This window comes from Lissotriton helveticus, chromosome 2_1 (genome assembly GCF_964261635.1).
Source record: "Lissotriton helveticus chromosome 2_1, aLisHel1.1, whole genome shotgun sequence".
NCBI classification, from domain to species: domain Eukaryota; kingdom Metazoa; phylum Chordata; class Amphibia; order Caudata; family Salamandridae; genus Lissotriton; species Lissotriton helveticus.
This window is the reverse complement of record NC_136059.1, coordinates 58737838-58754171: the sequence shown is the minus strand read 5'-3', so window position 1 is coordinate 58754171 and position 16334 is coordinate 58737838. Positions and strand designations below refer to the sequence as shown.

Sequence of the window (16334 nt, the reverse complement as noted above, 5' to 3'; positions counted from 1 at the left end):
ATACGGTCATTCATTGCTTATGGCTAAAGGGAGTCCATTCGTCTTATCCAATAATTCTCTCTTTGGAGGAGATATTTGTTGTTATCTCGTCCTTCCATTTTTTGGACAGTTTCTAAGATTAGGAATTTGAGTTGGCTAATGTTATGATGGTGTTCTTGAAAGTGGATGCCGACTGTGGCTTTGATATTATTGGTCCGGATATTAGATTTATGATCAATAATCCTGGTTTTGATCTTACGTTAAGTTTTTCCAATGTAAACATGTCCGCACGGGCATTTCAATAGATATATTACATTGGTAGTATTTTTCATGTTGCTGTTACATGTAATCTGATTTGGTATCCTTTGCGTGGATGCTTAATGACACGAAATCAACCAACGCCTTCATGCCAGTACATTGATTAAATACCATCGAGCACAAAGAATACCAAGGGGACTTCGAATACCCCTAAAACTATCATTATGCAAGAACGCCCAAAAATGTAAAGACAGCTGGTATGCGATTCTTAATAAATGCACGCTAAACTTAATATTGTTAATAATTGAAGAACTCTCTGACATCCTTGATGAATTATCTAAAGAAATAGTCACGGTCACCAACGAACTCACCAATTCAATGTCATCCGATGATTGGACAAATGTTTTAGAAGATACCCATGAGCAGCTGAAAATGCACTGTCAGGACGTCAACGAAAGAAAAATTCGCAAATTCACTCGCCTCATGAACAATGAATAATCCATAACCGACGCGAACATGTAAGTGATACTAACAGCAAATTTAACGGCTATAACGGTTCACCATGTAGAGCATGACTCTTAGTTGTCTTATCTTTACAGAAATGTGACATTTGCTAAAATGCAGCCCCCAGTGTCTCGTAAGTGTCTTTTAATTTTGGCAGCATCACTGCGTTACCGCAGCGTTCACTTTAATTGTGTTTCTCGAATCATGGAAAAAAGTCTCCCATTTCACACCCAAAAACTCACATTGTCGCGTTGAGGATTACAGGGCACCACCTTTAAACCACGTATTAAACCACCATCCTAATGACATGATCCCGCCCCCTGACAATAACCGCAACAACTATGCATGTCAATATGCTACACCACTGCTAACCGATCCATAACATATGGAATTGTTTCCTCACAGAATTGTTGCTATTACAGATTTGTCCCCGATGAAGGGTTTATAACCCGAAATGCTTTGGAATGAACTACAAATGAGACATCTAAGAAAATAAGAGTGATGAAATCTTTAAAGAAAAGTGAATACAACTTTCTTAAGCAGAAGCACGTCTTTTGATTTTTCCTTAAGAAGAATTGGATAAAAACCTTTCTAAAATTGGATAGAAACCTCAGAACAGAGGACACAAATGGGGCCCAGGGGGACACATCTACATAGTGATGTGCAGCCTCTTACATTTAATTGAACGTCCTTGACCGGCACGTTGCCACAGGAGCACATATAAAAAATCTACAGCATAAATAATTTTCCAATAAAACTCAAGGTTGTAGCACGCACTATGCTCACTTAAACATCATCTGTGCCAGTCTGTGTCACCCATACCAGTCTCTATACATCATCTGTAGCAGTCTGTGTCTCCCAAGCCAGTGTCTATACATCATCTTTTGCAGTCTGTGTCATCTATGCCAGTGTCTATACATAATCTGAGCCGTCTGTGTCTCCCATGCCAGTGTCTATATATTATTTTTGTCACCCATGCAGTATCTATACATCATTTGTGCCAGGCTGTGTCACCCATACCAGTGTCTATACATCATCTCTGCCAGTCTGCGTCACCCGAGGCCGTGTCTAAAAATTATTTGAATCACCTATGCCAGTGTCTGTACATCATGTGCCAGTCTGTGTCACCCATACCAGTGCCTATACATCATCTGTGCCAGTCTGTGTCACCCATACCAGTGTCTTTACATCATATGTGCCAGTCAGTGTCACCCATGCCAGTGTCTATACATCATCTGTGCCAGTCTGTGTCACCCATGTCACCCTCTGAGCAATGCTAATGGAACCAAGGTGGAGGTTTTTGCTTGAGAATGAAACAGTTTTGGTTGAAAGTGTGCCAACCTGAGGATTTCAGAGCACAGTGAACCACTAACATCGGTCTTCAAATAGTGCATTTAAAGACAAAAGTATATTTATTTGTGAGCTCATTTTCAAAGGTTCTGTGATAAAAAATCTGTAATAAAAGTTGTTGGATGATCACGGGCCAGAAAACAATCACCTCCCTGGAGGTCTGTAGGGCAAAACTGTACCAAAGGTAAGTGGGTGTCAATGCTGCCACATGATGTTCTTGTTTCATATCACCCACCTGAAGTCCATGTCTGTTCTGTGTGAAGACTATTTTTTAGCCGGGGTTGGTACTGAGGTCCCTGCTGCCTGGATTGTGTACTTTCCGGGGGTGGTGTACACCTTCTCAAAGTCCAGCTGCCTCTTCACAAGTGTCTCATATTTGTCCTGGTGCTCGGAGACCTGTCAGGAGTTGGAACAAAACATACACAAGAGTCAAACGGTGTCTAATACTGGACACCAACAAAAATACTCAATGTAATCACTCCACTGATAGGGGCAGGTTGCAGACATGAGTATAATGTCTGTCTTAGATTTAAAGTCGGAGTACCTAATTAGATCATGCCACTGGGTTTCCAGAGGCTATTTCCCTTAAGACCACTACAGCTCCTATAGCGGCCAGGACCCTGCTAGGAGTCTTTGCCATAGTGGGGTTCCCTAAGGAGGTCTTAACAGACAGAGGTACAACCTTAAAGTCTAGTTACATTACTGCCATGTGGAAAGATTGCGGAGTAAACTACAAGTTTACCACATCCTACCATCCATAGTGCAATGGGGTTGTTGAAAGTTTCAACAAGATTCTCAAGGGTAGGATCATGGCACTCCCAGAAAAGCTCAGATGAAAATGGAAAATGGATCACAGGTTGTATAGGGGGAAGGGTGAATCTCCCTACCCTTGACAGCACCGCAACTCACATAAGGTCTAGTGAGAACAACGTGGGCTAGTGGGGGAGCACCAAAAAAAAAAAACAATATTCACCCGCATCAGGTATTACTGTATACCATGTCACCCAATCTTCCAAAACCATACCTGCCAGACTAGTTTTTAAACATGTACTTGTTGCAACAAACTCCCATCTAATCATTGAGCAAGGAATAAACATACTTGTTGTACCGAAATCATTTGGATAAAAGTAATGCCAGTTTCTTTAGCTCCAGAATAAAATAAAGAAAACAGATGATTTCAAATACTCCTATAAAACTTGCTGAGCAACAATTCTACTTTATTAAAAATACTATTGCTGCGCTGAAAACCAATCTAACAAGTCTGACACTGTGATTTTGCTAGCCCGCTGCTCCGTAGTGCGGGCCAACAGCCCTCTGATGGATGTATGTTATTACTAAGCAGGGAAATACCACGCATGCCTTTACCACGCATTTGCTGAGTACCACTTCTACCTCGTGCGGGACAACACCCCTCCAATGGATGGATGTTATTACCACTCAGAGAATTACCACCCATGCCTTTACCACGCATTTGCTGAGTAACACTTCTACCTATGCCAAATTCAAAATGAATCCAATGCCGTGACGCTGCTAGCCCGCTTGTAGTACATAAAATTCTGGACCTGTGTTATAAACATCGTCGTATCATGACGATTTTGATATCAGCAGACCGAGAATGGCTAGTATACTATGCACAAGCATTCTCGTCATATTCGAGTGACGATTTCACCCTGTGAACGGCAGCCATTTTGTGATTGCCCTCACATAGGCCGGTGACTAAGGCCAAAACAAGTCTGAAGGACACGTACACCTTTGCTGACTTCTACACGACCTGGGCAATCTGACTCCACTGCCCAAGGCCAAGCCTGTTCGGTCAGTTCCTCTCCCAGTGGCCGAACGAGATAGTATCAAGGCACAACATGCCATAAACCTTTCATCACACACAAACCCTTCCTAATCTTACACACACCTGCCTCTGTTTCTTCCTTCATGACTTGCTTTACGAGGAGGAGGTGCCCGTTTTTATTGGGGTTTCGTCGATATCTGATGGAAATACTTGGCCTTGCCGGATAATTGATTGTGGGCTGGACAAACTGAAATATGGGCTTGTCATCATGACTCTGCTTTTTCTTTGTAGTGAAAATATGTGAATGGTCAACTGTAAAAACAAGGAATGTTTGCCTAAAGCGTAATATTTTGTATAAAAAGAGAAGGCTGGCTTTGTAAGTTCGAGCAGTCTCCTGAGAATATACACCGTGTTGTACTTCTAGGATACCTGTTACGGCTGCAGCCAATAAATACGATCTTTGACTTCACCTAGAAGACTCTGTGTTTCTGTAGTCTGAAACAGGAAGGACTCGAAGTCATAGGGTGTGTCCCTGGCACCGCTGGGTTCTGAAAAACCCAGTACTTCAGTTGGCGCCCAATGTGGGGCGATATCAGCGGTACCGGTCCAAGCCAGAGGTTCGTGAGGAGCTTCGTGTGAAAATTCTGGAGGAAGGCCGCCACTTCATCGATCCCTGCATGTCGACGTGGTCCGAAAGTCTTTGCTGCAAGGTTCCCCGCTTCCCAACGGCTACGAAGGACTGCTGCCCTGACTATCGCCCTGTTTTGGACCCTTGATGATTGGTAGAGCGAAACGATAGACGAGTCTTCTGGTGACGTCATTGATACCTCAGTTAAGTATAAGTGGAGAGTCTCCCAGTCCTTAGTTTTGGGAATCCCTTGGAGTCTTTGATTTGGAACTTGCAAGTACCAAAGCCGAGGGACTCGTGTATTCACAAGACTATCGTATTCGATAATCCTTTGAAGTTTGAAGCTCGACTAGTGAGCGAAGATGCCTGGTCTTAGCAGACTTGGAAATTTGTTTTGTCTTGGTTGTAATAGGGATTCCCGATTGGAGGACTCGTGTCCGGTTCCTCCGATTGGAACTCCAACTTATGAACTTTATGTGAAACATGGCGTAGGCCCCATCACATATAATGAAGTATGGATCCGGTACACCAGAAAGGATGGTGTTTTAAAATGGCCCCAATATGGTAGCTTTGACACGGAAATCTTAGATAATCTGGAGGTTAGACTCTTTAAAAAGAAATCCCGGCCGGCGATGTTTGACTCTTTCTCCTTATGGCGTAAGGAAGCCAAACAGAAAGAAATTAAATTAGCAAAGAGAAATAAGAGAGAAAGGGGTATCCCGATAATGCAAGCTGCTACTCAGTTTAAAGATAATGAAGAAGAACAGGCAAGTGAGAAGTTGCACAGGCAACGTAAAATGGGGATTGATAAATGTTATCCAGTTTTGCCGCCTCTTCAGCAAGATGCAGCAAAAGAACTTGAAAAAGACCCCCTAATGTCACACTTATTGAGTTTGCCACCCCCTTATGCGCAGAGTGCTACAGCACCTCCGCAACCTTTAGTCGTGCAACCTCCAATTGTTGCACCTCAAGTTCTTCCACAGCCGCCAGCTCCACTTCAGTTGGCTCCTACTCCTATGGCGCAGCCTCCTCAAGGGCCGGCGACTTTGCTACCTGCTCTATCTATACTTCCTACGATCTTGCCTACTACATCGACTACCTTTTCTGGTATTCCTCCTGATACCGCATCTGCTTCTGCATCTGCGCCTGCCTTGCCTCACCCTGTTTTTCCTCCCGTTCTCTCGTCGACTTCTCCTTCTGTTCGACAGAGAATGACTGACACTGTCGCTAGTCTCCTATATCCTCTATTTGGGGCATCAAGTATGACCCCTGTCTCAGCACGCAAAGTCAATTGACAGTCAATTGCCTGACTCTAGAGAGCAGGAAACATTGGATTATTTGGCACATAAATGGGTTACCGACCCGACGAGATATGAGCTAGAGTCTGTTATGGATGTCTTCCATCAGTGGGAAGCACCAAAACAGAGATACGTTTTTGAGAAAATGTGTGTTTTTCTTTGCGAAGAATTGGAGGAAAATGATTTGGAATACAATCCGCCTGAGTTGTGTCATGTCCGGTTCAAGTTTGCAAAGGGCACGATTGTGGGTGCCGACGTTAAGAAAGCAGTTGCGACATTGTTATCATTTAGGAGTGGAACTATTTCTCAACAGTTGTTTGAGCCTGATTTTTCTGTTAAGAGGAAGGCGAGACAATATCCCATGAGAGAACTACCTCCAGTATGGAAGGAAGAAGTAGCGGCTGGTCTGAATAACAACCCCCGAGCTATTCCAGCACACTTTCAGCGTGTGTGGGTACATGTTCCTTGGAAGCGAGCTGAAGTTTTGGCCCTTAAGCAGACATTGCTTGATCCCCGTAAAAATCCTGCAGGGTATTACAAGGAATTGTCACAGACTGCAGGCTTATGCATTATGAATTTAGCTGATGTAGACATGTTGTTTGGAAATGTTGTTCCACAGCCTTTATGGGGAAAGATTCGTCATGCGGATCATGATCAAGAGTTAGGTGACTCATGGGCTAATATTAGTGCTGCAGATGGCCGACAAGTTGGTGGTGCTAAACCCGAGCCTTTAGTAGCAGACCTTCCTGGTAGGATCATTAATTACATGAAAACTTTAATGCCTGCGATGCGTGTGAATTGGGATAAATTGTCTGCGTGTAAGCAGAAGAAAGATGAAACAGTGTCTGATTTCTTCACCAGGTTTCAAGAACCGTTTATCGACCACAGTGGTCAAGATATGAGTACAGAAGGTGGGCAACTGTTGTTCGTTGACAAGTTCGTGCACAATTTGCTTCCCGAGTTGTGTAAGAAATTAAAAGATTCAGAAAGTTCCTGGGCCGTTTCCTCTTCAGCACCGATATTGGCTACTGCACAGTACTATGAAAATCGAGATAAAGATGAGAAGGATAGAGCAGACAAGAAAACTAAAGAGTTAAAAATGAAGGTTCTTTTACAGCAGGCGTATCCGCCACGTGGTGGTCAGAGTAACTATCAGCAACCTCAACAGTTTCAGAGGAATTCGCAAAAATTTGAGTATCCTCAACAGCGTGTTCCTGTAGTACCCAATCAATGTTCATATTGTAAAGAAGAGGGTCACTTCAAGTATAGTTGTCCTATTTTGTTACAGCGTATGAATGGTGCTCCTGGTGCAAGAGGTCGAGGTGTTCAACGAGCTCCTAGAGGTAGAGGACGTGGAAATTTCCCCCAGAACGCGCATTCCTTTCCACCTCAAAATTCAATGAATAGTTTTGATCAGCAGAATAACGCATCTGGTAGGACAGCTCAGTACTATGCTGATGACTACTATGCAGAAGATGAGAATATGGAAGGTAATGATTGCTAGGACAGCCACAGACAAAGAGAGGGAGTTGTTTCAGATCCAGTAGATCAGAGTGGACCTTACGTTGAGGTGATTACATCAGGTGTGTCAGAGCTTTTTCTGTTGGATACTGGTGCTACAAAGAGTTCTATTATGCACTCTAAACTCCCTGGCGCACCTTTGTCTGGCGAAATGAATGTTTCAGTAGGTTTTTCTGGCGCCCCGGTTAGAAACCCGATTTCTAGTCCTATGTCCCTTTCTGTTGGACCTTGTGAATTCGAAGCACCCCTTATTCTAACAACAGGTTGTGGTGAAAACTTGTTAGGATTGGATCTGTGAAAAGATTGTATGCGACTTTGTACTGTTCTCCTTCGGGAGTACAACTCACACTGGGTAAGAAAGTGGTTTCTACAATGTATTTGTCGAAGGATAAACTTCCGACAGAATTGTCGTTTCTTCCTGATATTCTTTGGGCTACTGGTCCCAATGATGTGGGTCATTTGGAAATACCGCCATATGTTGTGACATTGAAAGCCACTGTTAAAATGCCATGCATTCCCCAATACAAGATCTCTAGTGAAGGTGAAAAAGCATTGCTAGCGATCATTTACGATTTGATTGAAAAAGATGTAATTGAAGAGACAAGAGGTAACGTTTGCAATAGTCCTGTTTTGCCTGTTTTGAAGCGTACTGATCCTTCTCAGCCACCTGTTTACAGGTTTGTGATTGATCTTAGAGAGGTCAACAAAATCGTTGTGCCACAATTTCCAGTTGTTCCTGATATCACTGCCTATTAACTATGATTCCAGCTTCCGCCACTTTGTTCTCCGTGATTGACTTGAAGAATGCTTTCTTCAGCATCCCGATTGCCGAAGAGAGTAGGGATATTTTTGGCTTCAGTTTAGGAGGCCGAAGCTTCCGCTTCAAACGCGCTCCCAGGGCTACTGTGAAAGTCCATCGATATATAGTCAGGCTTTAAAAACACAGCTTGATACGATTGTTTTACCTGATGGTGCTACCCTTATTCAGTACGTTGATGATCTGCTTGTTGCTGCAGATACTGAGGAAATCTGTAAAGAAGAAACGTTGTCATTGTTACGTCATTTGTCTGAGTTGCACCACAAAGTATCCCTTTCCAAATTGCAATATTGTCGACAAGAAGTGACCTACTTAGGTCATCTCTTATCGAAGGAGGGAAGGAAACTGACCCCAGAAAGAATTCAGGCAATTGCGAAATTGAGTGTGCCAAGAACACAGAGAGAAGTGCGTGCTTTCTTGGGCATTACATCATATTGCAGACAATGGATACCGAATTTTTCTTTATTGGCCCAACCTTTGGTGGCATTAACTAGTAAAGATACACCGAATCCCCTTCCATGGTCTGAAGAGTGTCAGAAAAGTTTTTCTGAATTGTGCAATGCATTATGTTTGGCTCCTGTGTTGGGTACCCCGACTACAGTAAGCCCTTTACATTGTATGTCCATGAGAAAGAAGGTTGTGCATTGTCAGTGTTGACACAGTTGTTCGGGAACAGGCAGCGTCCATGCGTGTATTTTTCGTCGATTTTGGACCTGGTAGCTAAAGCATTGCCGAGTTGCTTAAGAGCCACAGCGGCAGCAGCTGTTTCTATTCGACAATCTGCTGGTTTAGTGATGAATAATACATTGATTGTGATGGTTCCACATGCAGTGGACACGTTGTTAAACAAGACCAAGACACAGCACTTAACTAGTGCTCGATTGTCAGGTAATGAGTTGACACTGTTTGCGAGTCATGTACACATAAAAAGATGCAACACGCTGAATCCAGTTACGTTGTTGCCAATTTTAGCAGAGACAGATGCTTCTGAACAACATGATTGTTTTCTCAGGACAGAAGAAGAAACGAAAGGGAGAGTAGATCTTCAGGACACTCCTCTTGTGAAGTGTGATGGTTCCTTGTGGGTGGATGGTTCATGCTTCAAGCTTCCGAATGGTGATACGACTGCAGCATTAGCTGTCACGACTTTGCATACGATTGTTGAAGCTGCACGTATCCCACATAATTCAGCTCAAGCAGCAGAGTTGATTGCACTTACGAGAGCATGTGTGTTGTCGAAAGGAATGAAAGTGACCATATATACCGACAGCCAGTATGCATTTGGTGTGGCTCACAGTTTTGGACGATTGTGGAAAGAACGTGGGTTCCTGACTTCGCATGGAGCCAAGATACAGCATGGTCAGTTGGTGAATGAGCTTCTCGAGTCACTTACTTTGCCCTTGCAAATTGCGATTGTAAAATGCAGTGCACACAAGAAGGTGACTGATGATGTTGGTCGTGGAAATGCATTTGCTGATGAAATCGCAAAAGAAACAGCAAGGAATGTGATGAGTCGAATGTATGTTGCAGGCCCTGTAAGATGGGTTGGTGACGTTGGAATGTGTGAAGACACGATAGAGAGTGTGAAGTCTATTCAAGCTGAAGCTACAGAGAAAGAGTTGAGTGTGTGGAGAGAGAGTACGGGTAAAATGGATGCAAATGGTTGTTGGGTTGAATTGTCAGAACATCAGAGATGGTTGTTACCCGATGCGTATGTGCTTGCAGTGGTTACAATGGCCCATGGAATGGCTCATATCAGTGTGAAAGGGATTTATAAGTTGTTGGCTCCAGTATGGCAAAACGCTGGAATTCCTAAGTGTGCAGAGAATGTGGTCAAAAATTGCATGGTGTGTCTGAAATACAATCCTGGAAGGGGAACCCCAACTCCAGCTGGTCATTTTGCGCCTCCAACGTATCCTTTCGAGGTTTTGCAGCTAGATTTCATCCACATGGAAAGGTGCAACAATCTGAAATACGTACTCGTTGTTTGTGCCTTTTCGAGATGGGTCGAAGCATATCCCCTGAAAGACAACACTGCCTTATCCACAGCTAAAGCCCTTGTGAAAGAGTTTTTCACTAGATTTGGAATGCCGAGAATGGTCTGGAGTGACAATGGAAGTGAATTTGTGGGTCGAGTGATCAAGAAAGTATGCAAAGGGCTAGGTATCCAGCAAAAATTCCACGCTGCAAATCACCCCCAATCAGCTGGACTAGTAGAATGCTATAATGGCACGCTAAAACTAAAACTGGCCAAAATTCAAGCGAGCTCTGGTCTTAAATGGCCTGACGCTCTGCCTTTAGCACTCTTATCAACAAGAATGACTGTGCTTTCGCGAGTACGAGATTGTGTTCGGCCGCGCGGCCAACATATGGGGAGTGCCAAGTCCGACAAAATTCAGTGAGATCGAACACCCTGTACTGCTTGATTACTTGTATGAATTGACGGCTAAATTGCGTGTTTTACACCAACAGGTTCACGATACTCTGCCACAGGTCTCTGAAGCTCCAGGACATCTGATCGATCCTGGATCCTGGGTGCTGGTCAAGAATTTTCAACGGACAAAGAATGACCAGCCCCGGTGGACCGGCCCCATCTAGTTCTTCTCTCAACGAGATCAGCCGTTTGGGTTGAAGGAAAGAAGCACTGGATCCATGGGGCTCATTGCAAGAGGGTCCCTTTGCCTCTGCCGTACGACCAGTGGGTCCAGGAGGGTGTCGCAGACTCAGAGACAGAGACCGTGCCTCGTTTTCTGCCTTTCAGTGATGCACGTATAAAAGGAACAATTTCTGAAAAAGAAAGTGACAATCTCTTGCAAGAAGTTGTGCCGCCGTCAATTCGATTGGACACTACAGAGCCTGAACTCCTGTTTCAGGACCAGACAGTACCTGGGAAGAAACGCTATAATCTGAGACCGAGAACTATGGACTAATAACATTTTCCTTTTCTTTTGCCAAGTTTTGAAAGTGCAGCTCTCTCATCTGAGAAACTTTTTTATTTTTGTTTTTCGAACCACCATCCGGTTGCCCAAGTCTTTGGGGTGCAGCTGAAGACGTTAGGTCGACAGTTCTGGTTGGTCTAAGGGAGTTGCCCTGGACTGACAGAAGCATTCCTTAGCATAGAACACCCTACCATCGCGAGCAGCATTTAGAGAGGATGGAGTTTTTCGAGATGGAGAGACCTGCCAAAACAATGAACTTTAAAGCCAGAATATGTAGAATGATGAACAAGAAACGCTTTTTGATATTGTGCATTTTTATGTTGTTCAGTGTAATGATGTTTTTAATAGGATATATTTTATTCTCTTTTCGAGTGACATTGCACCCACTACATCGCCCATACCTCCTCCTTCTACTGTTTCCTCACATTCTTTTCAACCTCTTCCTGAACATGAATCCGCTAGGAGATTAGAGTTTATTAATAACTCCTTCGTTCAGCTTTTGCACCAACACCAACTAGTAATGAACACGACTAACTGCTGGGTGTGCGGTCTTATGCCTCACACAACGGATAAAGGTATCCCTTATCTGGTCCTGCCTTTCAGCCATAATGGTTCTGTGTGGGCATACAGAACAATGTTCATCTACGCACATGAAGTCTACCCCCTATGTTCTGTGAAAGATAATCCTAAGAATAGTGCTCTAGTTAAGGGTATAGTAGATATGATTAGGGAAGATATTTCCTATGAGACTATCCCGAGAGATGAGACACTAGTATATATTGGATGGAACGTGACCGGATATGGAGTTACTCTGAGTGAGAAACAGCAAGCTGAGAGATCCTCCCAGATTTGGATTGTACCCCATCAGGGTCACCTATGTCTGCAAGGTACTGGCAAGAATCCCAGAGCTCAGTTAGGGAAGAGCGTCTGCACTGAAACATATGTTTTTGCGTCCCAGACTTCCCCTTGGTTCCTAGCAGCTAAGGGTACTTATTTCATCTGTCATGATAGAGCCTATACATGGTTGCCCCCTGATTTCTCGGGAACATGTTTTGTTTCGTTCCTGTTGCCTCCCACTTACACAGCTGCGGCAGATTACCATAAGACAAGGATAGTTAGAGGTGTCTTCAGTAAGGAAGACACTGCAGGACAAGAATTTGGAGACTTCGTGAAGGGTTTTCTGCCGTTTTGGGGACCCATGGTTAACAGCAGGAACATAAGGCAATTGACGAGAGTGGTTGAATCCACCGTAGTTGAAACTTCCGGTGCCCTTAGTAACTTGACTGCTGAGCTCCAGTCGGATCGTCTTATGACTCTTCAGAACAGAGTTGCATTAGATGTCATTCTTGCAGACCGGGGTGGGGTATGTAGAGTGATCCAATCGAGTTGCTGTGTTTTCATTCCAGATAACGCTTCAACAGTGTACCAGGCCATCTCCAAACTACATAAGATCTCTGAATCTATTCATGTGGATTAAGGAGATTGGTCGTTGACGGGGTGGTTCTGGGAACTGTTATCCGCCTGGGGATGGAAGATTCTGATGGTCATTGGGATGATCTTAGCCATTCTTTTCCTGTTCTGTCTGTGCGCACAGTGTGCTCCTGCTATATGTGGCCTCTCTGCTACATCATGTGTAAGGAAACCTGTATTGAGGGATGAGCTAAGTAATAGGATGATGCTACAGCAACATCTCAATGACTTTATGAATATAGACCTGGACTCAGATTAGCGTGAGTATAGGTTATTGCCTATGTAAGGGCAAAAGGAGGGTCTGTAGTACTTAAAATTCTGGACCTGTGTTATAAACATTGTGGTATCATGACGATTTTGATATCAGCAGACGGAGAATGGCTAGTATACTATGCACAAGCATTCTCGTCATATTCGAGTGACGATTTCACCCTGAAAACGTAGTTTTCGTCCTGAACCCTTGGGTTCCATTTTGTGAACGGCAGCCATTTTGTGATTGCCCTCACATAGGCCGGTGACTAAGGCCAAAACGAGTCTGAGGGACACGTACACCTTTGCTGACTTCTACACGACCTGGGCAAGCTGACTCCACTGCCCAAGGCCAAACCTGTTCGGTCAGTTCCTCTCCCAGTGGCCGAACGAGATAGTATCAAGGCACAACATGCCATAAACCTTTCATCACACACAAACCCTTCCTAATCTTACACACACCTGCCTCTGTTTCTTCCTTTATGACTTGCATTACGAGGAGGAGGTGCCCGTTTTTATTGGGGGTTCGTCGATATCTGATGGAAATACTGGGCCTTGCCAGATAATTGATTGTGGGCTGGACAAACTGAAATATGGGCTTGTCATCATGACTCTGCTTTTTCTTTGTAGTGAAAATATGTGAATGGTCAACTGTAAAAACAAGGAATGTTTGCCTAAAGCGTAATATTTTGTATAAAAAGAGAAGGCTAGCTTTGTAAGTCCGAGCAGTCTCCTGAGAATATACACCGTGTTGTACTTCTAGGATACCTGTTACGGCTGCAGCCAATAAATACGATCTTTGACTTCACCTAGAAGACTCTGTGTTTCTTTAGTCTGAAACAGGAATGACTCGAAGTCATAGGGTGTGTCCCTGGCACCGCTGGGTTCTGAAAAACCCAGTACTTCACGCTGCTGATGCATACAACTGTAAGAATAGCATGACCTCTGCAATGTACTTCCAGAGGAAAGCATGCACCCGGATGCGAACAAACCTTAGACAAACAGTAAGAAGGAAGACTGGCTTCTTGTTACATAGTAAAGAGGCGGGTCACTTAAATAAATAGAATGAAAAACCACGCTTGAGAAGGGTACTGTGGAAGGCACTGTCTGATCAATGTCGAAGTAAGTAATGGGATGGATATATGCAGACGAGGAGGTAGTGAGATTTATGGTAAAGAAGCAGCAGAGAGAACATGCGAGTGAAGAATGGAGACCAGACTCGAACAATCTTTTTTCACAATTCAGTTTAAAGTGCTGCATCTGTAGCGCCTGGTTTGCTCTTTATAAGAACAGTAAAGGTGCATGTGCTTACCCTGTTGTGTAGTTGGCAGTTTAATGCCGGCTGCAGGAGGGTTGTTTCCACCGTCTGCTGGATTCTATTTCTTTCTAACCCATATTCACTGCAACTCTTTTCCTGACTTGAAATCACAGTCAAGGTAAAGTTTTTGTTTTTGATTTTTCTTTGCAAACCGGGAAAGTAAAAAAAAAAAAGAATACTGAACTTGAATGTGAATTTAAGCAAGGGAAAGAGTTCTAATGGGTATCAGAAGAAATGAGTTTGAAAGAAGTTTTTATACATTTTATGACACTTTTAGAAAGGCTGTGAATCGGCTGCATCATCCATAAGATTGTGGTTAATAGGGTGAGATGCTAACTGCTTCCGCAGCAGAAATGATTGGCTGAGAATAAGAACAACATTAACCCTCCCAATGTGTGCTCTGCAGTTACATTATCGTGAACAAGGGAGCAGTGGAAGAACAAAACATGATGCCCCCAGCCCAGCAGCATGTACGAGTCTCCCATATCCCACTTGGATGAGTGGACCCCCCCTTCAAGGGATAGGGGGCCCTGCACCGCAGGGGCTGCAGGAACCTGTGTTACACCCCTGGGAGAAGGAAAGCAAATAAGTGTCTCCCTTAACATGCAGGTGAAGTGAATGCAATGCCTTCAGCGCACAATCTGTTCCACTAGAAAAGCACAATTGCTGCCCGTAACCCTACCGGAATAACATCTTCAAGAAATGGCGGTACCGTGGAAGCAGTAATGAAAAAGAGTGCCTTTCCATGTACCAGCTATTGACAGGCAACTTGACCTCACTTTTCTTCACAAAGGTACATTATTTCGGCTGCAACCCTGCTTTATGGACTGTTGTTTCCTGCTCTCGTTAGTTCTTAAGCGGCCTGACCCTAAGATGGCGTCCGCTCGCGAAGTACTGTGAGCATTTTTCACCTTCCCTTGCGGGCCGCATGCTGAAACCCTATTACTCGCACTAATCCTTCTGGGGCGGTGCCTAATACTACTTATAAGTGGATTTTTTTTTGCACGACCGATCACTCTTGCACAATGACGATCATGTCTGCTGAGCCTGATCCTAAGATGGCGCCCGATTTCAGATCCTAGCATCCTTATTGAGTTGTATATTGAGTTTCAAACCAGCTTCTTGATTGTCTCTATTTATTGCCGTTGAGAAACCTATTGACTTACAGGAGCACTTCATTGTAAGGCTGTGGTCTTCACCACAGTGATTTTCATGTTATCAATGCCTGTCCCTAAAATGGCGCCTGGTTTTCAGACCTTCCTTCATCTCAGTAAGCATTATCGCAGCCTGTTAAGGCTGTAATACTGAAATCAAAGGCAACCACTACTCCTTTACACCAAGCTGAGGACTTTTCTATACTCTACCAGTTTCTGATTAGTCTAGCCATCAGAGTGCTGCAAACTGACTCCGCCTACCCCTAGGTCCCCCATTGGATAATCTAGCCTCCAACTTGTGAATGCAAAAACAGGCTCTCACCTACCTCAACCCAGTCAAGGGTCACTCCCTCTACCAGGACTCTCTACTCAAAATGGAGCTAAGTCCTGATCTCTCAGGATCCAATGCATTCATTATCAACTACCCATCTAACCTATCTAAATATGCCGCCAAAAAACACAAGCATCACATATTTAGGTCTAAGCCCAAAACTTTAATCTCTGACAACTACTCTTGTGCTAACAATAGAAGTAGAGTTAATGACCTTATTTTCTACACCAGGAAAAGAGCATGTTGACGAAAAGCCTTTTACTCTATGCTCCGAATATCAGCTAACAGGAAAACACACATGGTCTCAAATTAACAACTGCGCCTTCAGCCACTCTCAAAGCAAGTGGCACTATCTCCCGCTACAACAGTGGCATCATCCTAATCCAAGCTTCCAATCTTAACCTAATTAAGATAGCCAATATCTTCCTGTTAATCAAAAACGCGGCTTTGGCAAAATCCAGTGACACCCACACTAACCCTACCATTACTCGGACATGACCAGTCCTCCCCCTACCACTTCTGGGAGGCCCTCACTTTATCTAAATCACTCTTTGCCTTTAGATGATCAAAGAGCAACTCTGTCCCCTGCAGACGGGTCCCAACCCCCTATACCTCTAACTCAGATGGAGAGAGATTTTTTTTTTCTTTTTTGCTGTATAGCTCGCTAGTTAGACTCTATCGTTCCTCGATCGGAGAGAGCCCCTTGCGACCTACTCTCATTGCCTTCATTGA

General features: G+C 43.9%; 1 protein-coding gene across 1 annotated transcript in view; it reads right to left on the bottom strand.

Annotated features, from left to right (window-relative positions):
• The window catches only part of LOC144817706 (uncharacterized), a 221200-nt gene that overhangs the window by 31262 nt on the left and 173604 nt on the right, over positions 1-16334 (bottom strand). Inside the window, exon 6 of the mRNA XM_078674467.1 lies at positions 2327-2487. Coding sequence (XP_078530593.1) covers positions 2356-2487 — 132 coding nt within the window. The 3' untranslated portion in view covers positions 2327-2355. The remainder of the gene's footprint in view (positions 1-2326; positions 2488-16334) is intronic.